Here is a 21,437-nt window from a genome sequence, read left to right on the forward strand (position 1 = left end):
ATTTTCGAATTCTGTCCCGAAATTTGACAACAAAAGTCATTAAAAACACCTGCATATCTACAGTTTAGGTGAAATTTCCCCCCAACAGGTAATAATTACAAAGAACATACTTTTTGAATCATTTTATATCTTGACAGCAAGGCTCAAAATTTTGACAAGAACACAAACTAAAAAAATTGAGACATTCGGATATTTCAAGATCAACAGTTGATGTTTCTAGACAAAATGTCTAGGAAATAGATAAGCATAGTCGAATGTTTGGTCATTTTGGGGATTCTGCTGGCTTTCGTCAATTAAAGTGTGGATTAACCTTCGGGAGGTTAAAAAGTTCTACAAATTAGGGTATGATCATTATCGAACGGGATTAAACAATCCCTATGGAAAACTTCAGTATTATACATATCATCAGATGTATTGTATTGTAAACAGATCACAGAAGACACACACGGACAGTCCAGAGGAAAACTCACGTATGACAGATGATTGGAAAAATTTGCATTCGACTCCTATTTGAAACGTTTTGCAGCAACGTTTTGAAGCAACGTGGTTCTAGGTCATAGAAGCGCACAGTAAAACATTGTTCTAGTTTTTTAAAGTTTAAAACTGCTATGAATCTCAGTATGACAACACTACCATCGTCATTATAGTGTTACCTTCACATCCCTTATTTAAATTTGGAACCCATCCAGTCCAAGTTTAAAACAATAACGTGGATATCATGTTACGCGTAACGGGATGTACAAGAAGTATACACGGAAAAATGACTGAAGTCAAACTGAGGGTTACTCTCCGTTTATTTGATTCCGCATTGTGTCCGCTTTTAACCACCACCTTTCCCTATATGCCCTCATATCTTACAATTTAAACGGCACATGCAAAGAATATACCAACGAGAGGGAACAGACCGTTAAAGTATGCATAAAAAACAAGGCAAGTGGACTGATTGCATGACAAGAGTTGCCATGGATACATCGCAGTAGATACAACCTGTAACAGTAAAGTAAACCAAAACATTTTCGCTGCAAGTGTGCAACTACAACATCACAGAGGTTTGCGTCCAGTTCACTATAGGTACGATCTGTGACAATTTCAATTATCATTAGTCATATCATTATCTTATATAATTTCACTCCCATGGCCATTCCTTTGCGCTCGCTCGAATCCATACTATCAATGTACTTCCTCCACTTTGTACTTTTGTGGCAAACAAATAAATAAATGTGCAACCCTCGTCATATGATACTACAGTTTTGTCACAATTTTTAATTTCATGCAAAAATTTCAACTTCAAATATTCATGAATCAAAATTTGGGTCACCGATTATGCGTGGGCGTCGGGAGGGACATATTCACCAGCTTAAATGTTCGTGTCATGTGCATTTTCAACAGGTGCATTTGCACACTACCCCTACCCCGCCCCTCCATTTGATAATTTCTGGTGCTGACAGTGGTTCATTCGCTTGTCATTTGTTTAGTATGATCCCAACAGTTTAGACCTAGTGTTGGTTGCATACAACTATGCATGGAACTGCTACTTATACGAGTAGTGGTGCCTATCATGTTCGGAAGCAGTTTTGTGAGATTGCTTAGTTGCTTGTTAATAGCGCTCATGGTTACGTAGTGACGTTTTCACATTTGAAATTTTATTGCGGTCCGGTTTCGTTATATGACTGGTGCTTATATTAGTTAAGGGGTGGTTAAAAAACTCTTCACGTTACTTGATAATTACAGTGTAGATAGCAATGACATAAACAAAGTTACTAAGGATACTTTATTAACATCGAGGATTTAAAACTGCATTTTTGTTATGCAATATGGAAATGCTCTTATAAAATATTTGAATATCTGAATGAAACAATCCATACTTTTATATTTCTGATCAGAACATGATTCTCTGTTATAAACCCATGTGTAATGGTTTAACCCTACATTTATTAAACATTTTATATCTTGATATCTTTTACCTTTCAGACTGCATGCAAATGACACGCGAAACACTTCAAATCTGGATAACCCAGTTTTTTCCATGCAATATGTCATTTATCCATCACATGCTCTTTTATGAATGCACGTCACTTGAGAGAAATAAAAACATACTTGATCGTTAACCATAGAAGAGGATTAAAACATTCACTTGTACACCCACGACTATCATAATATATATATTTAAAAATAGCAGCGGAATGTTAGAAACAATTTTTCCCCTGGATGTAGACAGCAACAGTAGCATATCGAGTCACTCTGGAGGCTCTACAGAGGTCATTATGATAGGACTAGATGGTGCAGTCTATTGACGTTTGATGTACCTAACAAAGCAGAAAATACATAATTATTTACGAGTAAAACTGTGCTTTGCAACAACGGCAAGTTTGATTAAGAAAATCATCTAATGCAGAAACGCTCATATTCTACAGCGGAAATGGCTTTTGTTGTGTTATTTTCTAACGTTCTGATGACATTTCTTCTTCTCACGTTATCATTTCTTTATCAGTGGACTACATTACCAACGAAATGTGACTAATTCAATCATTTAAAGATAAACGATGACTCCTGCACTGGTATTATCAAAACATGACTAACAATGTCACGTAATCCACTCAGGCCTGACGAGAGGATGGGTACGGCTCATGGTGGCTAGAGCCACTTGGTCCTGGAAAATTGGAGAAGCGCTTCACAAGAAGATTAGCTCATGCTCATTGTTATGATATATTCAGGGAGCTGCAATTGTGAATCTTAAAGCAACCACTTACAAAAGGGATACAGTATGGACAGTACGTCCGACAGCTGAGAACTTACCTTACATTAAAAAGTATCATATCTGGCATACTTCTTTTGCATTTTGACGTAAATGCATATCATAATACATATTACCAGCAAGATCATGCCGGCAGAAAGGAGAACTGGTATAAAGGTCGTCCAGGAAATATCACCACTATCTTTCGTGTCCCCTTGAAAAGAAACATAATATACTACATTAACAAACCCAAACGTTAAAGTCTGAAAGGGAAAGCCAGGAGACTTTCTCTACGTTTCAAGCTGGTAAACATTTTGGAGTGAAAAGGAAATAACAGTTTGCAAGATGAGTTAGGAAACGTAATTCAATATCATTGCATATGCATGAAACATTGTAATGGAAAAAGAATTGCCTCAACTCTCCCAAAGAGCGAGAAGAGTTGACTATAACGCTCGGGACAGTGGAGAATTATATATTTTACAGGAAAAGTTAAAATATTTCACAGCTTGCATTTTTATTCAAACATAACTCAATTGCGAATGCTGGCAGTTATGCTCTATTTTTTCTTTACAAATCATCACTAATCATTATGTAAGCAAACCTTGGATTTGATTCATGAAACAACTGGTAAAGCAGTGATTTAGTAAAGATTATACACTTTTCCAAAGGCAGTTGCATAATGTCTTTGATATATAGTTCAGTGTTGCTAAATTCTAAGTATGGGGGGAAAATGCTTAAATGCGCTTTACAAAAATGTATTAGTAGGCCTAGACCAATACTAATAATGAAAATAATCATAACAGTTTACCCGTAGACTTCTTTAAACATAGAGGTTTTTAACTTAACTAGACTTTAAAATGACTCTACAGAAGTGGACTGTCTGATTGTGATATCTGTGTTGCTCCATAGACGAGGTGCAAAAACAGAAAAGGCACGATCGCCTGCTGGTTTGAATTTGATCGAGGTTCATGTAAAAGATCGAGAGATTTGGAACAAAGCTGTCTAGAAGGTCTATGATCAACAAGCATGTCCCCCTTTCTTGTAGATATTTACATAATTTAAAGAATAATTACGCATACTAACACAGGATAACTAATATACTAATTCCTAAAAGTTTGTAACGCATATAAAAGTTTGGAAAAACAAGGGTGGACGTTGGCAAATTATTTGCTTTTCTATCACGTGACTACAGATCCTCACCATCTGAGCTCACACCAAACGTACCGCATTCAGCCATAATTCTGCGTAATATTGACAACGACAAACTTCAGAACAAAATCATCATCACCACGAACATGAAATCGGCGAATGTAATTAATTATTTTCGACGTTCCGGGGACTTTGACCCTCAACAATATCCTGATCTACTTCCTGTTCCCAGAGTCGGAATCACCATTTAGTAGTTCCATTATTAAGCGGCCGAATTCGGTGCACGACCTGTTTTCAGTAGCCAATTGATGATTCTGTTTGGTTAGTTTGGGTTTGTGCGAGTATAAATGTTTCTTAGCAAATGCAAGAATAGCATTTGTTTGCTTATTCAATTTTCTCTGCTTCTGCGATTTCGTTTCCTACTGGTGTGTCGGTCACATTTCAGTGTTACCTTTCCTTCTTCTGATAGATTTCCGTTTCTGAGGCCCAGCTAGTTATGTTAGAAATGTTTTTCTGCCTGATCGGAATCATCATCTTTTGAGTGAGGAGTCATGACTGTTTGTCTAGGTAGGAATCTGATTTGGTGATCCGGGGAGACCTGATAAGGTAGTGAATCACATCACTGGTTTGTCTCGACGACTTGACGTGCGCGGGCTGCAACTTCTGGTGTTGCTTTACCACAATCATCATCTTAATATCTATCAGAACCCCTTTCGTTTTCCTTGAAGTGAGTGGTTGTGGTCCTTATCAGTGACTAATGCAAAAGCATAAACGGCGTTTATAGGAATGGATGGCTAGGATGTTACGTGAGGCATATCCCAAAAATTGGACCTCATTTACAAGGTCAGGTATATGCATATATAAAATTGGTCTTTGCTAAGAGGTTCAAATTACTGTTGTAAATTGGTCAGATAATTACCTTCACTTTTGAAGAACACAAGTATGACTTACCTTCATTACAATTTTCTCCTGTCCTGCCGGCCGGGCAAATACAAACACCTGTTTCCGGATCACAAGTTTGTTTGTTTGAAATGCAATCGCTGGAACACTGGTACTGACATTTGTATCCGTATGTGTAGTTGGTACAATCTTAAAAAAAATCAAGACGAGAAAACCTCTTGAACATGATGCATTCATTTCAGCTTACCAATATCAAAATCATCGGGAGTTATATTTCTGTTTTTATTAGCAAATCTCAAACTAGCTACAGAAATGTATCATATATGCCTCACTACTTGAAGAAATACAATATAACAGAACACTGAGGCATCGTAATTTAATTAAAGTACTAAAGCAGTCATAGTGAGACGACAAACTTCCCCATTTCTTATATTCCAAAAACATTTTGCATTGTTCTGGCAAAGACAGTTTTCAGAACAAACTAGACCAACGAGCAAGTCACATAACCAAAAACAGAGGGCACTAAAGCGATTGCCAATGTTTTTTTTACATACACCTACATTTTAGAATAAATTCAGGTTACATTTTTTTTTATAAAGTAGACAGCTGCACACAAATATTTGATATTACAAAACGGCACATCGAATAATTCAAATTCAACAGGGTTCCAACTCTGCTTTAGGGGATGTGGAGTTATTAATAGCCCAATAGGTGTAGTGTATTCATATGTTCTTGCATCCCGAATTTCAAGAAGAAACTTGACGTACCAAAACATAAAACAACTTTTTCAGTTTGCATCTATGACATCACAATTGCTTGCTTCAAGTTTCTCTTTGGTAACTTCAAATGTGGGTTTATCAAAAAACGATACACGGGAATTGAATGCAACGTGTTTTTTTTTTCGTCAGCCAAACATAAATTTTGTAGTAGACAAAAATATTTGTCACGATCATTGTAATTTAGCACTTTCTCAAGCAAAAATATTTTTTTTTAAATATAGCAATTCTTACAAAAAGGTGGGAAAATATATCATACTTTAAATATCTATTACACTGTATTGGCCTATATAAGTTGGGTTAAGTAATGAAAAAAATAACTGAAAACATTTTAAGGAACATATGACAAAGTTACTTCCTTAAAAAACATTTATGAATTAAACTCGATTAGAACAAAGAGGTGGTTGAACATACTGTCAATACCTAGTCACGAGGTCAGTTTGTTACAATGTTCTTCAGTGCAGAAGCTTCAATGTTATTATTCTGTGTTAGTGATACTTCAGACATTCTTTGTTGTCATCGGAAGAAAAATATAATGATTTAAGTCTTGTCTACTTACCTTTTTCACAATGTGCGCCAGTAAACCCAGGAGGACAAATACACTCTCCTGTTGTAGGATGACAAGATCCCTCATTCTCACATGAACATCGCTCCTTGCAGGTGTCTCCCCAAAATCCATTCTCACAAGGACTGTTACAAAGCACGCCATAGAAATTAGGTTTACACTGACATTTGCCCTCCACGATAGTGCACCCAGTTGTCTCTACACAGTAATCACATGTCAGATTACAGTTTCGTCCAAACGTACCATTCTGAAAAATTATGGACGTATATTGTACATCATTAGCATGATTGATTGGATTCAAAAGGAGTGCTACTCACAATATCATTTCTACTTTGATTACCAATCTCCCCGAACCTTCAGCCATTTTTTAAGATGGCAATTGATCAAACAGAGACAATCTCCTATATGTTTTAAATGAACGTGATTCGTCCCCTCAACATTAATACTTCATTTTCATATGCAACGGGAAAATGAGTAAACTTCAAAACTTTTACTATTTTGATCATGCTGTGGAAGGGAAAGATACCAAGTCAAACTTGATGTATATTGTTATGTGATTTTAGTATTGAAGAGCATTATACATTTCATAAAATTCTACAATTTTATTCCTCTTTAAGCACCTAGAAGTAAATAGAGTAGAACTCGAGTTAGATCAGATTGTTTGTAAATTAATAATGAATATCTTTCTCATTAGGCTTTAATAAATATTTAAACATCATAAGACAAATCAATATAGCTCATTACAAGATTGTCAAACGATGTATTTTATATCAAGAGAAATATCTACATCGTAATTTTATAGAAATATTTCATGTCCAAGTTGTTCAAATTAAAATGTCTCAGTGAAGGGACCAACATTAACGAGCACGCCTTTTATACCAAAATAGTTCAAGCAAACATATATTCCATGTACAACTGGCCCGAAACATGCCGGTTGTTCACCTATCCTCTCCCTCCACTTTGCCTTGCAATACCTCAACAAAGATTACAAGTCTTACCAAACAGCGTTCTGAGCAGGTCTGTCCAATATATCCAATGTCGCACTTGCAGCTTCCGGTGTATTGGTCACATGACTGGGCATTTACACATGAGCACGTCTCTTTACATCCCGGGCCGAAATGATCGGCTGGACAAAGTTCTGTACAGAACAATCCCTGCCATCCTGAAAACAGATGAATATACAGGACAATTTGCTCAACACACTTGACAGAACCAGAAACTTTAACAGATTTTCATTGGTGATATGGTATTACGATTGTTCACTTCATATTCTGAAGTGGAATCCAACAAATACAACTACGCAAACAGGTATTTTCGTAATTTCTTCTCGATGATATGTGATGGACAATGATCACGTGACTATGGTTAATGAATTGCAGTTCAACGGAGTGACAGTTTGAAGAGCCTAACATGGCATCAACTCTGGTGTGTAAAACAAACAAGTTTTGGTGGTAATGCATATAAAAAAGAGATTTTTAGAACAGCTAACAAAGATTTTTTCCTTCGAAATATATCAGCTACGTCAGTGTTACGAGAAACATAGGATTAATTCTTTCTGTCCTCACACTGTACGCATGAAAAAATGAATATGTATCATACTTTGATTATCTTGAAGACAAAATGACATGAAGGAAAACTAACCAGGTGAGCAAACACATCTGCCATCGATGTGATTACAGGTTTCATTGTTTTGACACTGACAAGTCTGCTTACAACCATTTCCATACGTCTTTTCTGGACAACGTTCAACACATCTGTAAAACAAAAAATCCAATCATTTCATCGTTATTACCAATTTCCAGTTTTGAGTAATTGTCCAAGCAGGTTCTAAACAAGACTTCCGTCCATATTACTTGCTATTGATGAATTTAAGTAAAAGTGAGTTTAATTCTCTGACCATGCTATGTTAAGGATATGCTCATGTTAATGAAAATTCCATCTATTATTGCAAAATAATAGACTGTCGGGTATAGTTATATTCTGCACACAGAGAAAGTAGTTTTAGAATATTTACTTACCGGGGACCTCTGTATCCAGCAGTGCAACTACAGGCACCGGTAACTGGATCGCAGGCAGCTCCATTCTCACACTGACAATCAAACTGACAGTCTTGCCCATATTTGTGCCAAGTACAGGTATACCCACAATTATACCCTGAGTCGAATAAAAAAAAAAAGTCACTAAAAGTACAGTTTCTTGAGTGCTATCTTATCTTTTATTATAGAGCACAATGGTGAAATAGTATTCAAGCAGAGGCTGTTGAGGGCCCTAATTCTTAAGCCCTCCAACCAATTGGATAAGCTGTGTTGGTAAAATATTTTGATATGATAGAAAGAAGTTGGAATTTAATCATTCAAAATAGACTTTTTCAAGTTTGTAATGTGGTGATTGGATTTTCATGACAACAGTTTTCTTCCATTTTCAATGGAAACCAATCCTACATGTGGTTATAAATAATTAAGCAATATCAATTGGTCAAAATACATAATTTACTAATCGTAAAGATGAATGGATTTCTTTTATAAAGACACAAACAGAGGAAAACTCTTTACATTGATAGAAAAAAATTTAATCTGTTAAGCCACTTCATAATATTTGTATTATGAACCCCACTGTCCCTCTCAACACTTCAGTAGTTGAAAAAAGTGATGTAGTTGCACTCAAGGCTGGGTTTCATTCAGAGAGATGAAAAATCATTATGATATCTTTATGTGTTTACCGATAATGCATATTCACACAAGCAAGACTTTGATTCCAGAAACTACGACCCTGTACGTTGAATTCAGTTTATGGTACTTAAACGATGTACATATATTGTAAAATACAATATTGGTGACTACATTTGGTTGAATTATAGACACAAGACTCACAAAAATGCTGACGAGAAGATCTGTTATAACAATATTTTTTGCTATATCTTTAGCAAAGAAAGTACTGTACCCATTGGCTGACTTGATACACTCAAACGTATTTATTACGTCTTTTGGTTTTCTTACCTGTGTATCCTGTTGCACACGTACAACTACCATCCGTAGAATCACACGTGGCTCCGTTCAGGCAACAGCAGTCGTTGGCACAATTAGAACCACATTTGTTTATGGAACACGCTAGAAAGGGTTACACAAAATGTATGCAAACAGATTTCACTATCAACATTCAGATGTCAGCATCACTTATTCTAGAAATGATGTCACTTTAAATTGAGTTTGTCGCTTATGCCATCATTTTCTGCATATCAGAAGCATTCATCCCAATAGTATCACATGTTGTACAACAGACTGGGTAGGTCCACAGCCTGAAGCGTTTGTAAAAATGATTGGTTAGCATGTTTAAGAATGAAAGCGCGATGGAGCAGAGAAATGATTCTTGAAAGGTACACAAAAATATATGATATTACATATCAAATATCTCTAACAGAAACATATTATACTAGACTTCTTATATTGCCTACTTATTCAAAACTTACTCGAACGCTACGATTTTCAATAAGGATACGAGCGCATTTAATTGCAGTGGAATGTATAGCGTAATGTGTAATGCATTACCTTTGTCGGCCTTTATGTCGCAGTTCATAGTAACTTGTTATGTTTGCATTAAAAGTTATAACGGTGTATTCAGTTTGTATCTTATCTCCATCGGGGCAATTATTATTTTGTACCGTGATTCACTCGGACGACATATGAACAAGTATTGTCTGCTTCGTTTATTGAAGATGGTGAAGTTATTAGAGGAAATTGGATATTGCAATGTGTAGGTACTAACCGACTGCAAGGGAAGCGTAGAGTTCAAATTACTGTTACAAGTCCATAATCTCAATTTACCACTTTTACACTATTTAGTGGTTTCTTATACCGAAAGATGGTCTGAAGTAGACACTTTTAAAGATCAAACGTTTCGATACAACTATAATACACATGTCATTCTTCCACCAAAGAGAGGAGAAAGGAAACGACATTTTATGACACAGGAAAGGAGATGGGGATGGGTTGGGTGCAGAGACATCATTAACAAGTTTGGTTGTATATAAGCCCTAAATTGTGTTACATTTATCATCGCTTATTAAAAATTGAATACTTACGATAACAAATATTTTCTGGCTCTACATACAGATACCCATCGCAGCACTCCCGTACAGATCTGTACTCGTCTTTGAATTCTTGTCTGTGTTGTGTTATATACTTTATACTGGTAACGAAAAAAATTGTAATTTTAGATATTGTCAAATAGCATGAAGATCTGTTATTTACTTTATTTGCTATTTGCAACTAATCTGAAACATTAATAGGAGAAAAGATCACTTTTTAACTCAAATAAATGTAGCAATCAAATTGAAAAAAAAAATCTTATATTGAATAAGATTCAGGTAGCTTGACAGCATGTAAATATTGGCCAGTAAAGAGCTTCTGGTATACAACTGGTTGCGTTTATAAACCGTTATTTGATAATAATCCGAGTATGGCGATAGGAACGATCTGTAGTAGCTGCGCAAAGTACAAACATTGAAAAATGAAAACAAAATGAAGGAAAATTAACGTTTTTATAATAAGCTCTGTTATTAACTGCATAATAAATTATAATCAATTAATCGATTGAATGTTGTCAAAGAAAAAGAAGAAGAATATTCATGTTACGTTTACATCCGTTAATCAACTATGACTTATGCTAGGAAAATTTAATTCATTATAAATTACATAGAACAGGGTACTCTTGAAACAACGGCAGACATATCCATGAGCATAGTTTTTCAGTAGACTGAAAATACATTGCCATTAAAGGATTTATTTGTCACAGATTTATGTCTTTCAGGAAACATTGTGTTACAAACCTTATTACAGTGGCACCAATCGGGTTTTCTATTTGTTTCACTTTATAGACCCGTTAAAAGTGTCTAAGGAGTTGTTAGATGGCAAAGTTCAATATTAAAGGATGATTTTAGGCGACTTGTAGTAGATTGCAGACATGTTGTATAACGTCATATACCAAACCTTTAATGCAAAATACAACCGTGAAGCTATATGTACAAAATACCTTTCTGTTCTTGTGCAGACATGATCGCCATCAACATCTAGGGATATTCCTTGTGCATTTGTGCTGGAACTGGCAAAAGGGGCCAGCAGCAAAGCGATACACAATAACACCTTCATGACCTTCGAAGCAAGACAACAACAAAAACAGTGTAGAGAAAGCAATATTATATGCATCCACATAACCCCGTTAAATTCGTAAGACCTATAGAGTCCCCGATTAGTACAAGTTCGTGGGCCAATTTTCATTTTGCGAGCCGGATTAAGCTGGTGGATCTCATGTAGGGTTTCACCCTTTCAATATTTTATCGTAAAACAACAAAGTTCATTTGACGTTTCATTGTTCATTGGCTATTGAAGCGTTTGAGGCAATGTGTTTGAGTCGACCTGGCGATTGGCGTGAAGAAAGGTGTGTATAACAGTTTTTCTGTGTATTATAAACGTGTCAAACCGATTTATTGTTATTAATATCCACTACTGATCATTACCCTAAACATTTGCGATTTGCTACAGTAAAATTCCACGGATAAAATTTACCACGTTCTCGTTTAGAATTAAGTGTGACATTGAAATTCTCTCGGTGATATGACCACTGCTAACTTTGAAGGATATATTATGTTTTGTGATAGAGTTGAAACTCAATTTAGATAATATATACACCCATAATAACTAAAAGAGTGAGAGCTGTCACTCAAGGTCCTTGGTTTGATAATGATGACAAAAATCTGCGAAGTGAAACGCAGGAAACATGGGAATAATCGGGACAATATCGGTCTTTCGTTAAAGAAAGAAACATCTATTTCTGCTTTAAGCAAAATCTTACTGCACCAGCAAAATTGGGTCTTTCATAGATACTCCTCAGTGTTTGGAAAACATATTCAATACTTTTTTGGCAGTAAAAGTGAACTTGTGTTACCCATACATGAGTCCAGGCATGAACTTGCTCCTACGTTTAACTTCTTTTAAGTTAACTACTAAGATTTGCCTGGCAATGATATCAAGTTAATGAATTCCGAGATTAAAGATTAATTTACTGGTAATCATCTCTACACAATGATAAAATACAAACCCATATCCAATCGTATATTTATTGCAATAATATTTGCATGGCCAATGAAAAATATAAACCCTGATAAAAAACGAAATTATGTTATTTGGTAATAATTCTATTCTGAGACCGGTGGGGATTGGTGGACGGCCATTGCATTCGCTTTAGAACAGTTGCTAGAAACATCGATGCTCTCATTGCCAATACCCTCTCTCTCTCAGTCAACCGGTTGAAACCACCATTTCCGCTTGGTTCAGGACAATACGTTATATTTCAAAGGTAAAAGTCTTTTCTTCCTCGTGATGTTGTGAAAACTATCATAATTTAACTCGTTCTTAACAGCATTGGTATGTACAGCTCTCTGTACTGTGGTTTTAATGCAAGTCTCATTACAAACTACAATCTCTACAAAATTGTGTTGCTAGCGTTATTTATGGCCGTGGAAGATGGTATTATGTCTCTATCATTTTTAAGGGGTTTCTCTGGCACGTTCACGTGAAAGGCATGTTCTTTTCTAACAGCGTTGACTTGTATAATAACGAAAGTCTGTAAGTTGATGTCTTGTTTGTATTTGTCTGTTTCTCACCATCCCACTTGGGCATGTGTAAGTCATCTCGGCATAGGCAGAAGGTGGGCGATACAATAGCCTTATTATCTCTCTCTATCTATCCAATGGCCAAAAACTGTTTTTATGTCTGGCCGGGTAAGACGGGATGGTAAATCGATACTGCTGTATAAAATACAACACTTGTGCTCAAATGCCTAAATGATGATCGTTGTATGCGTAGGTCTAGAGGGTAGCATAAACCCTCTGTGAACACATTTTTATTCTGCTTCCTCGCAGGTTAACAAAGTGCTCAGTAGTTGACAGTTCAGTTCGTGGAAACCTTTGATTTGCAAAACTGAATAATATAACCAATATTGACTGACAGTCAAGCGACGAATAGTAACATAACGTCTCGTGCATTAGGTTAAATGGCAACTATATTTAGTCAAGCATGTGGCACATTGTCTTCAGAACCACTATTGTTATTTGGTGTAAAGGTATATTACCCTAAATCTACCCTTTGGGGGTTTGAGAGGTCTAATGTTTGGTCTTCAGTGTTTTCTAGGCCTATAAGCGCACCTCAGTGGAGTACAGCAACGAACCTTTATACTGGTTCGCATTAGAATATTCTTCTTCAAGCACAGTGGGCCGACATAGGGACAAAGAATTAAGGTTGGATCAAGTTTGTAAGTGCTAACTTTTATTGACTTCAAATCCGATCATCAATAATCTTGCACTCATGCGTACTTAAATATTTATTACGATGTTCTTTGATGCTATACTTTATGAGCTTTAGTATTTACTATCTTTCCAAATTAGATTCATGCGTTGATCTGAAAGGACATTTGACTTCCACAAAAAACAATGAGGTTTATGTACGTACCAAGAATGAAGGTCATCCAAGCTTTGCTTTTGAAACTTTCGTGGTTGTTAGGTTTTCAAACTTTCACTAGGGAGTTATAACAACTCCCTGCTTTCACCTATACATTAACCTTAAATTACCTTCACACTGAATCATAATACGTATCGTTTGTTCGTGTACATACCAAGTATGAAGTTTGCCCAAGCTGCACTTTTTGAGTTATCGTACTTACAAGGTTTGTAGTGTTTGCCCTCTGTTAACGTTTGCAGAGTTACCAATTATAGAATATAGAACTTTATCGAGAAAATTAATAAAATTGTAGAGAAAAGACGATTGAAATTACAATAAAAGATGAAGCAATTTTCGTAAATTTAAAGGGATTATTATCCCTCTGACTTGTGTTTACAAGTTGTTAACAATTCAATTCCTTCACCCCCCAAAACGACACTAAAAAGTACTGCAATATAAGCTCTTTGAAGGATAAAGTGTGACTCATCGCTCCCAAACGTGAGCGCTGTGGATCAACACAGTAAGGAAGATTGGACTGATCCATTCTGTTGCGGGGGTTTCTTTATATTGCTGTGACGCAAACTATTGCATGCTCAATGTTTATGGGAATTTTGGGTAGGTTAAACTACCAATTAATGTGCTTTTAAACTGAATGTGAGTTCTAAACGGTATAGCAACAAAATTCAGTAAAATTACACACAAACGATTAAACCGTGCGTAGTTACAGTACCCTATACTAGCGCGACAACGCGGGCGTCTACAATAGCGTCTCTCGAGGTTGGGCAAGAAGGTCGATATTTTCTAACGATGACTCTCATTTGTTACCTCTAGGTCCGATTGAAAACTTAAACCAATCACAATAATTTGTATATGTACATAATCTGCCACTCATGTGTAATGCATATTCAATTTAGACAAAGAGGAAAGCCACTGTTATACACTGTTAAAACACTGGGTAAAAAAATGTTGGGCAAGTACCCTTTCAACTGTGTTGGTCAAATAGTGACCAATTTATATATAAAAATGATCGAATCGCAGATTAGTTTGTTTACCCATCGAGTTGGTAAACTCCGTGCTCATATTTGTCCACATGTTGGTCTTTTCTGTCATCGTAATCGTATGTTGGGCGAAATTTCGGTTCTTTATACCATACGCTGGGCAAGCATTCGGCTTTACCTTGGCGACGTTTACCAACGTTGGGCAACTTTGCATGCAAAGTTTGCTTGAGCGCGCGTGCACGACGAAGGGTTACATACATATTCCGTCGAGTTGACAGCCTCAAAAGTCGAAATGGAAGATCTACTCAAGAGCTGGGGGTTGTTTGTTCCCGACATAATTCAGTCTATGAAAGGTAATCATTTCAGTAAAGGGATTGAAGTAATCGGAATAAACTGGGACGATTCTTTCACACAATTTTCATCAACATTTTGTACTCCTATGCTAGGCCTAGAAGTAATACTAACGTTAGCGTATATAGCCTATACAGTAGTGTAGCCTATCACAGTGACAAAAGGATACCTGTATACCGACGTACGTATTATAGGCCTACTCGAGTTTAAGTGTGGAGTTCGAACTTCCAATAACCTTTTCTATCCTTATGATAAGCCTATGGTGATCCGTGGTTGAAATCTTGGGCTTATGTTTACAATGTGTATCGTTTTTATTATGCTACAGTGGCAAGCTACAGTAGCTTCAGCATATTACGGTAATTTCTTAGTGTTTATTGTAGATAATATAGAAACTGTAGATCAAAGGACAATAAATTAAGTCAGCAGAGGTCAAACAATGACCTTTAACCATATAACCTCAGGAACAACCAGGTTGATGATGTTAAGTATGTTCTGTATATTTCCCGTATTGAATACAGGATCACTATCTTTCTTTGAATGGGGGGGGGGGGCAGGGGGGTGTCTCCCAGCTACTTACCTACCCTATTGTTTCTAACCTGATGACTATTGAATTTGGTATTTACTTCCTGATAGACTATTATATTACAACAACCATTGATTTTGAGGTTTTTATGCTTTGCTAAATTTAGCATTTTGGTTTCACTTGCAGAGGAGAAGGACAACCTGTCATTGCTCATGTTACCACTTATTTTTGGGACCAGAAGCAAGGCCAAAACTGGAGGACGATCAGCGGCAACAGATCATGCTTCATCATTTATTGAATTAAAAAGGGTATGTCTAAATGCATTATTCATGTCAGCTGCTGACTTTGCTTGTAATCAGCTAGGGTTTGAATCTCGTAATCCAAGAATCAGTGGTTCAAATCCCGGCTACATTGTGTCCTTAGGCAAGGCAGTCTTATCTTGATGGCCTCACTCCACTCAGGTGAAAATGTGAACTTGTGAGGAACCTGAGCAAAACCCTGTGTGGATTACAAAGACTGCAGCAACTTACTCTCCATGATTGTTGGAGAATTGTGACTGGCTCCACTGATCTGTAAAACCCTTTAATCTGTATTTTCATCATTACTGTTATTGTTGTTGTTGTTCTTTCTTTTTTTGTTCTTGTTCTTCTTGTCGTTGTCGTTGGTGGTAGTAGTAGTATTAGTAGTATTAGGTGTAGTATTGCTATTGTTGGGCATTGGATTGTGCAAAATCCCTGAGTTCAAAACTAGCATGTACCCATTGTGATCTACATTTATATTTCGAATGGGAAGGAGGTGCCAACTAATGCCCTACGACGATCTCCTTGTTCACTTGCATGATCTTAAGTCAGTCAAGTCTCTCCAAACTAATTCTACATATGAATCAGTGGTGTGCTGGTATCATCCTACTGGTTAGACATATCAAAAGGGAACGTTTCCATTTTTAATTTATACTACAAGTTCAATAACATATTTGTGATATGCATAAAGTAAATGGTTTTGGCTGTAATATAGAACACACCAGAAATAAATAAATTTGAACATGGAATACTAAAAGCTACTTTTCATTGCTTCTATTGGTTTCACAGGAGCACACCCATTTGCCTTCATACTTACAGGGAATAAGCAGTGAATGAAGATCTCAGCCTTTCATCCTTGGGTTTTACTCAGACTTCAAGCTGACACCATCACAAGTGTTTATTATCTTGGAGAGGCACGCAGTGAGCGTGCAGACACTCTCTGAAGGAGTCGACATCTGCTATAAAGCACATTACATATTCAACTTGCAGTACCAGCACCACTGCCGAAATGTCTGGGATTTCATTGAAAGTTGCATATATAAGCAATCAGGAATGAAGAATCTTTCCTTCTCCATCCGGTCTTTCAGAGCTTTCATGAAGAATGCTGCCAGTCCTTAAACAGTTTATCACCTGGCTCGGAGCCTTTTTTCCTCGAGGAATCATAATGGGATACATATCCAAAGCCCTAATACCGCTGTTTCAAACTTCGACACAAATTACAAGGTGTCTAGAAATTCATTTTTGAAGCATGCATTTATCATGGAATTGGGAAAAAAAGTGGATGATACAAGTATATGAAGGTTACATTTGTGTAATGAACGTGCTGAAATGGGCAGTAATGCAGTGATTTTACGGCTAATTAAGGAACTATTTAGCTACTGTAGCACTTAAGTTAAGATATTTCACAGAACTAGTCCATAGGACTTTTTATGTACAACTGAACATCTAGATTTGAACTTACTCTGTTATTGTATTCAAAATGACAACATTATTAAGGGCACCCATGAAAGGCAGAGCTTCATGCACAATGTGACTGCAAATGTGTTTTTGAAACTTACTCTTGATTTGAACCACCAATTAAAATTCTTCCAGCAACTACTGTGTGATGAGCTAGTGTACAATGAACTGACATACTTGTGCTCTTTCTATCCACTATTTTTACATTTTTACATATGTAGAATAGACCCTTCCCCCTCCCCCATCTCAATGTTATGAACTTGCAAACATTTCCTTAGCCTGTGTTACCTTGTATATTTGGAAACTGAAAGGAAACTGAACAGTGTGCCTTACGTGACTAATTTACATTAGAATATCAGTATAAAATGCATATCAATTCAATTTTACCTTGAAGTTATTCCTCAATGTGTCATTTTCAGATATAGTAGGCACCTTAGCAGATTTCTCTCAAAGCTTCACAGGATTTATTGATTTCCTCCAAAAAGTTTAAAATTCTTCATTTCTCTGCATGACTTACGTGACAAATGTTGAGGGCGATACAATTTGCAATGGGAAAGCATTAATGTTTCGCAGTGGTGACAGAATTTATTTTGGGTTTTCAAAGTTCAGTAACTATAGGCTTCTAGCTTAACTACAGACTTGTACTGAACATGGTATTGAAAACAAGTGTAAAATTTCGCTCTGATTTGTGACTTACGTCACGTGGAATGGCCCTAAAGAATGTTATCAGTTTTTAAATCATATGAACATTGTATAGCTTGCTTCACAGCACAGAAACACAGAAATTAGCATAGCAATATATCAAAATTTGTGGATCTTTGTTTTAATTATCATGAAGAACATTTTCAAAGACATTTTTTTGCCAGCCCTCATATCTCCTTTAATACCATTATTCATTAGAACGAAAGTTTAAAAGTGTTCCATTCATGTTCATCTAAAAAAGAGAGCTTTTCCTATTCAACAATTTAAAGATGGCTAGTTATGTAGTAATCATTTTGTGGAAAATGTTTTGCCAATATCATTAGATTGTGGAAGACAATTGTTCAAGTGCAAAAGAAATTGCTCTAAATTTTGTAAATTCAACTTTGTACATGGTTCCACATAATTATTAATTAATTAATGATGAGTTTAAAAGACTCCAAAGGTAATAAGTGATTAGCTATGGTCAGAAAACATAGGTCCTAACATAGATCTAGAGAGGGAGTGAGTCTGACCACAGCAAATTTCCATTTCCTAAACAAGAAAAGACAGCAAGGGCAGTAGTGGGCTGAAGGCAGTTAGCATTTAGGTACAAGAACATTGCTGACAACCTGTTTTGCTTCCTGTTTAACTATAGTATGGAGCTTTACACCCCTTGATTGCAGCCCATTTTGATCCACCCTTGCATTGGTTAAATATTTATTTTAACCAGTACACTTTCATACATGGGTACTCCAGAAATGGAGGGTGTATATGTGCTTTTGATCCACATTACTGAAACTTTTGGGGTTAAACTTAAGGTAAAAGGTTAAAATATTAATGCAAAGTTGGTGTATGATGTACAAGGGGGATTTTAGTTCTCATGGCAAGGAATCACAAAGCCATTGGCATTTTTTTCCATAAAATTTATCCTGTGGGATTCTTAAGAAAATTGAGGCTAGAAATGTTAATGTCACTTAGGGAAGGTTGGTTTCAGATCAAAATGAGTTTCCAAGTAATGTGCGTGAACCCTACATAAATGAAACATATGGCTTCATTAATTAATTTATTTCAGTTCATACCCTTGTTTCAAGAATACTTGAATTTAAGACTTCTTATATCAAATTATACTGTTCAATCAATAAGTTTCTTCAACCATTATAGTTATATGTCTTGTTCAAGTTCAGTTCATTCAACAATAAGTTTATTCACCCATGATAGTTATACATGTCTTCTTCAAGGTCAGTGAATAAAGGTGTTCCAAGTATTACAAAATACAGTATCTTTCTTTATTTCAAAGGATGTGATGTCTTAGAGTTTTTAGAATTCCAACAGTTCTTTTCCATTATTGCCCAACACGATCTAAGAAACCCCCAACAGTTGGAAGTGGTTCAGGATTAACCCAACATTTGGTTGTTGCAAATGCCCAACAAAATCCATGAATTGTCCAACAATTGGGACAAATTTAGTATACACCCAACAGGTGGCTAAATGAACTGCCCAACAGATGGATCCATTACTGGTGCCTTAACCCATACGTTGGTTAAATGATTTGCCCAACAAAATGAATGACCCACCCAACAGTTGGGGAAATGGCTAACCTGAACAGTTGGGTAATTCCCCTCCCAACTGTTGAGAATTTATTATACCTATTCGGGTTGGTCAATTTTTGCCCAACTTTTGAGGTTGCTGAATACATGCCCAACGTTGGTTAAAAAGTTGGGTAAATTTTGCCCATTATTTTTAACAGTGTAGAGACACAATTGAACTTTCAATAATGGAGTTTCAAAAGCCGGACGGCGCTACAGGTTGCCATGTGTGTTTTACCCCATGATTTTACATGTGACTTTTGGTTTTCAAAAGTTACGTAGCTCTACATTTTAACCCCCAAAGTCCGATTGTGCCGTGCTAAATAGAAACTAGAAAACAACTGAGATATGAAGAGATTTATTCCACCTTTCTAAAGATGTTTTAAACAAAGTGTAATGAAATGAGGAAAGAACTGTTATCGGTGAAGAAAAACATGGCCTAACAGTAAGTCCACGGGAGGTGTGGGAAGTAACTGTTGTGACTTTACACCGCTGCATAAGGAAGAGCGCTAGGGAATTGATATTTTTGCTTTTGAAAATTTCGTGGTTGTTAGGTTTTCATACTTTTACTAGGGAGTTAAAACAACTCCCTGCTTTCACCTATACATTAACCTTAAATGACCTTCAAACTGAATCACTTTCAATACGTATCGTTTGTTCGTGTACATACCAAGTATGGAGTTTGCCCAAGCTGCACTATTTGAGTTATCGTGCTTACAAGGTTTGCAGTGTTTGCCCTCTGTTGACCTTTGCAGAGATACCAGTTATGAAGATCAAACAAGTTTCACTTTCTGGAGTTTCGTGTTAACGTTAATAAGACGTACACCACCGAGACTATGGACAATTTCCTTAACTAAATATAGAACTTCAAAAATTGTAGTGAAAAGATGGAGGAAATTACAGTAAAATATGAAGCTAATTTTGTGCATCTTAAAAATTGATCTTTCATATGAGTTATTCACGCACTAGATGATACTTGATGAACTCAATGTCATCTTTTAGAAAAAAAGGTTCCTTTCAATTAACTCTTTCAGCCAATAATGTTTTAAATCACCAGCATCGAAAATCAAACAAACACTTCTACAATGTGACTTCCTGAAAGATTGATTTTAGGTTGAAATTTATAATAGCAGTACTGCAGACAACTCCTTTTAGATAATACAGCACTTTTATATTAAGAACTAAGAAATCTTGTAAGAATTACTTACCTTAAGCATAATAGCTTGACAAAACAAATTATGAGGAATTCTCAATCAACCAGAACGATTCTCTCAGGGCTAGTTCCAAGTGTAATGCAACCGTAAAGAGACCAATAGGGCCAAATATCACCTCCTATCCCATCGAAGCTTTTGCGCAATATTAGGTGCAAAGTATAACACGTTCTGTGATAAGCCATAAAACGAATGAAGAGGCATTCATGTGAATTGATGATTATCCATTTAGGTGTGAATTCGGCCCATTACTGTATCTGTTGTTAGACAGACCTATGCGCACGGGCGTTTGTCGCAATACACATTGCGCAATACGTAAATCCCGATTGTACGAAAATAACTCATTCACGTTAAGACCTTCAATGTTGACGTATATGTGGCAACAATCAGTTTGGCAAATTCTCCTTAGCAAGCAATGCAGAAAACTCAGGTATACGGTAACATCCGATTGTGTCACACTCAATAAGCCTGACGGACAAGCAACAGGAAGGTCACTCTGGCAATGACATCGTCAAATCATGCATGAGTGTCCATTATCTGCAGTACCTTCTAAGTCAACTCAGGCTGCTTAGACCGTTATATAGTTATAAAAATAGCTTAAATGCTATTGTGCTACCTTTGATTACAGGTTTCCTTTGTTTATCAATTGGAAAATAAAGGACATAAATTGGACATAAAGTACTAAATGGCACTGACTTTGTGTTCAGGCTCTTTAC

At 36.3% G+C, this 21,437-nt stretch overlaps 1 protein-coding gene and 1 long non-coding RNA gene across 2 annotated transcripts in view; one reads left to right on the forward strand and one right to left on the reverse strand.

Moving 5' to 3' along the window:
- The window catches only part of LOC139966203 (uncharacterized), a 30,612-nt gene that overhangs the window by 2,991 nt on the left and 6,184 nt on the right, over positions 1-21,437 (forward strand). The gene's annotated exons all lie outside the window — the stretch shown is intronic.
- On the reverse strand, positions 777-21,081 carry LOC139966197 (uncharacterized). The gene is made up of 11 exons (XM_071968996.1): positions 20,719-21,081; positions 11,153-11,271; positions 10,203-10,309; positions 9,121-9,231; positions 8,143-8,278; positions 7,766-7,878; positions 7,123-7,286; positions 6,119-6,371; positions 4,835-4,972; positions 2,797-2,948; positions 777-2,306 (listed from the first exon to the last, which is right to left on the reverse strand). The coding sequence occupies exons 1-10, from the start codon at positions 20,725-20,727 to the stop codon at positions 2,803-2,805; spliced, it is 1,296 nt and encodes a 431-aa protein (XP_071825097.1). The 5' UTR covers positions 20,728-21,081; the 3' UTR covers positions 777-2,306; positions 2,797-2,802.

Source organism: Apostichopus japonicus, chromosome 4 (assembly GCF_037975245.1).
Source record: "Apostichopus japonicus isolate 1M-3 chromosome 4, ASM3797524v1, whole genome shotgun sequence".
Classification (NCBI taxonomy): domain Eukaryota; kingdom Metazoa; phylum Echinodermata; class Holothuroidea; order Aspidochirotida; family Stichopodidae; genus Apostichopus; species Apostichopus japonicus.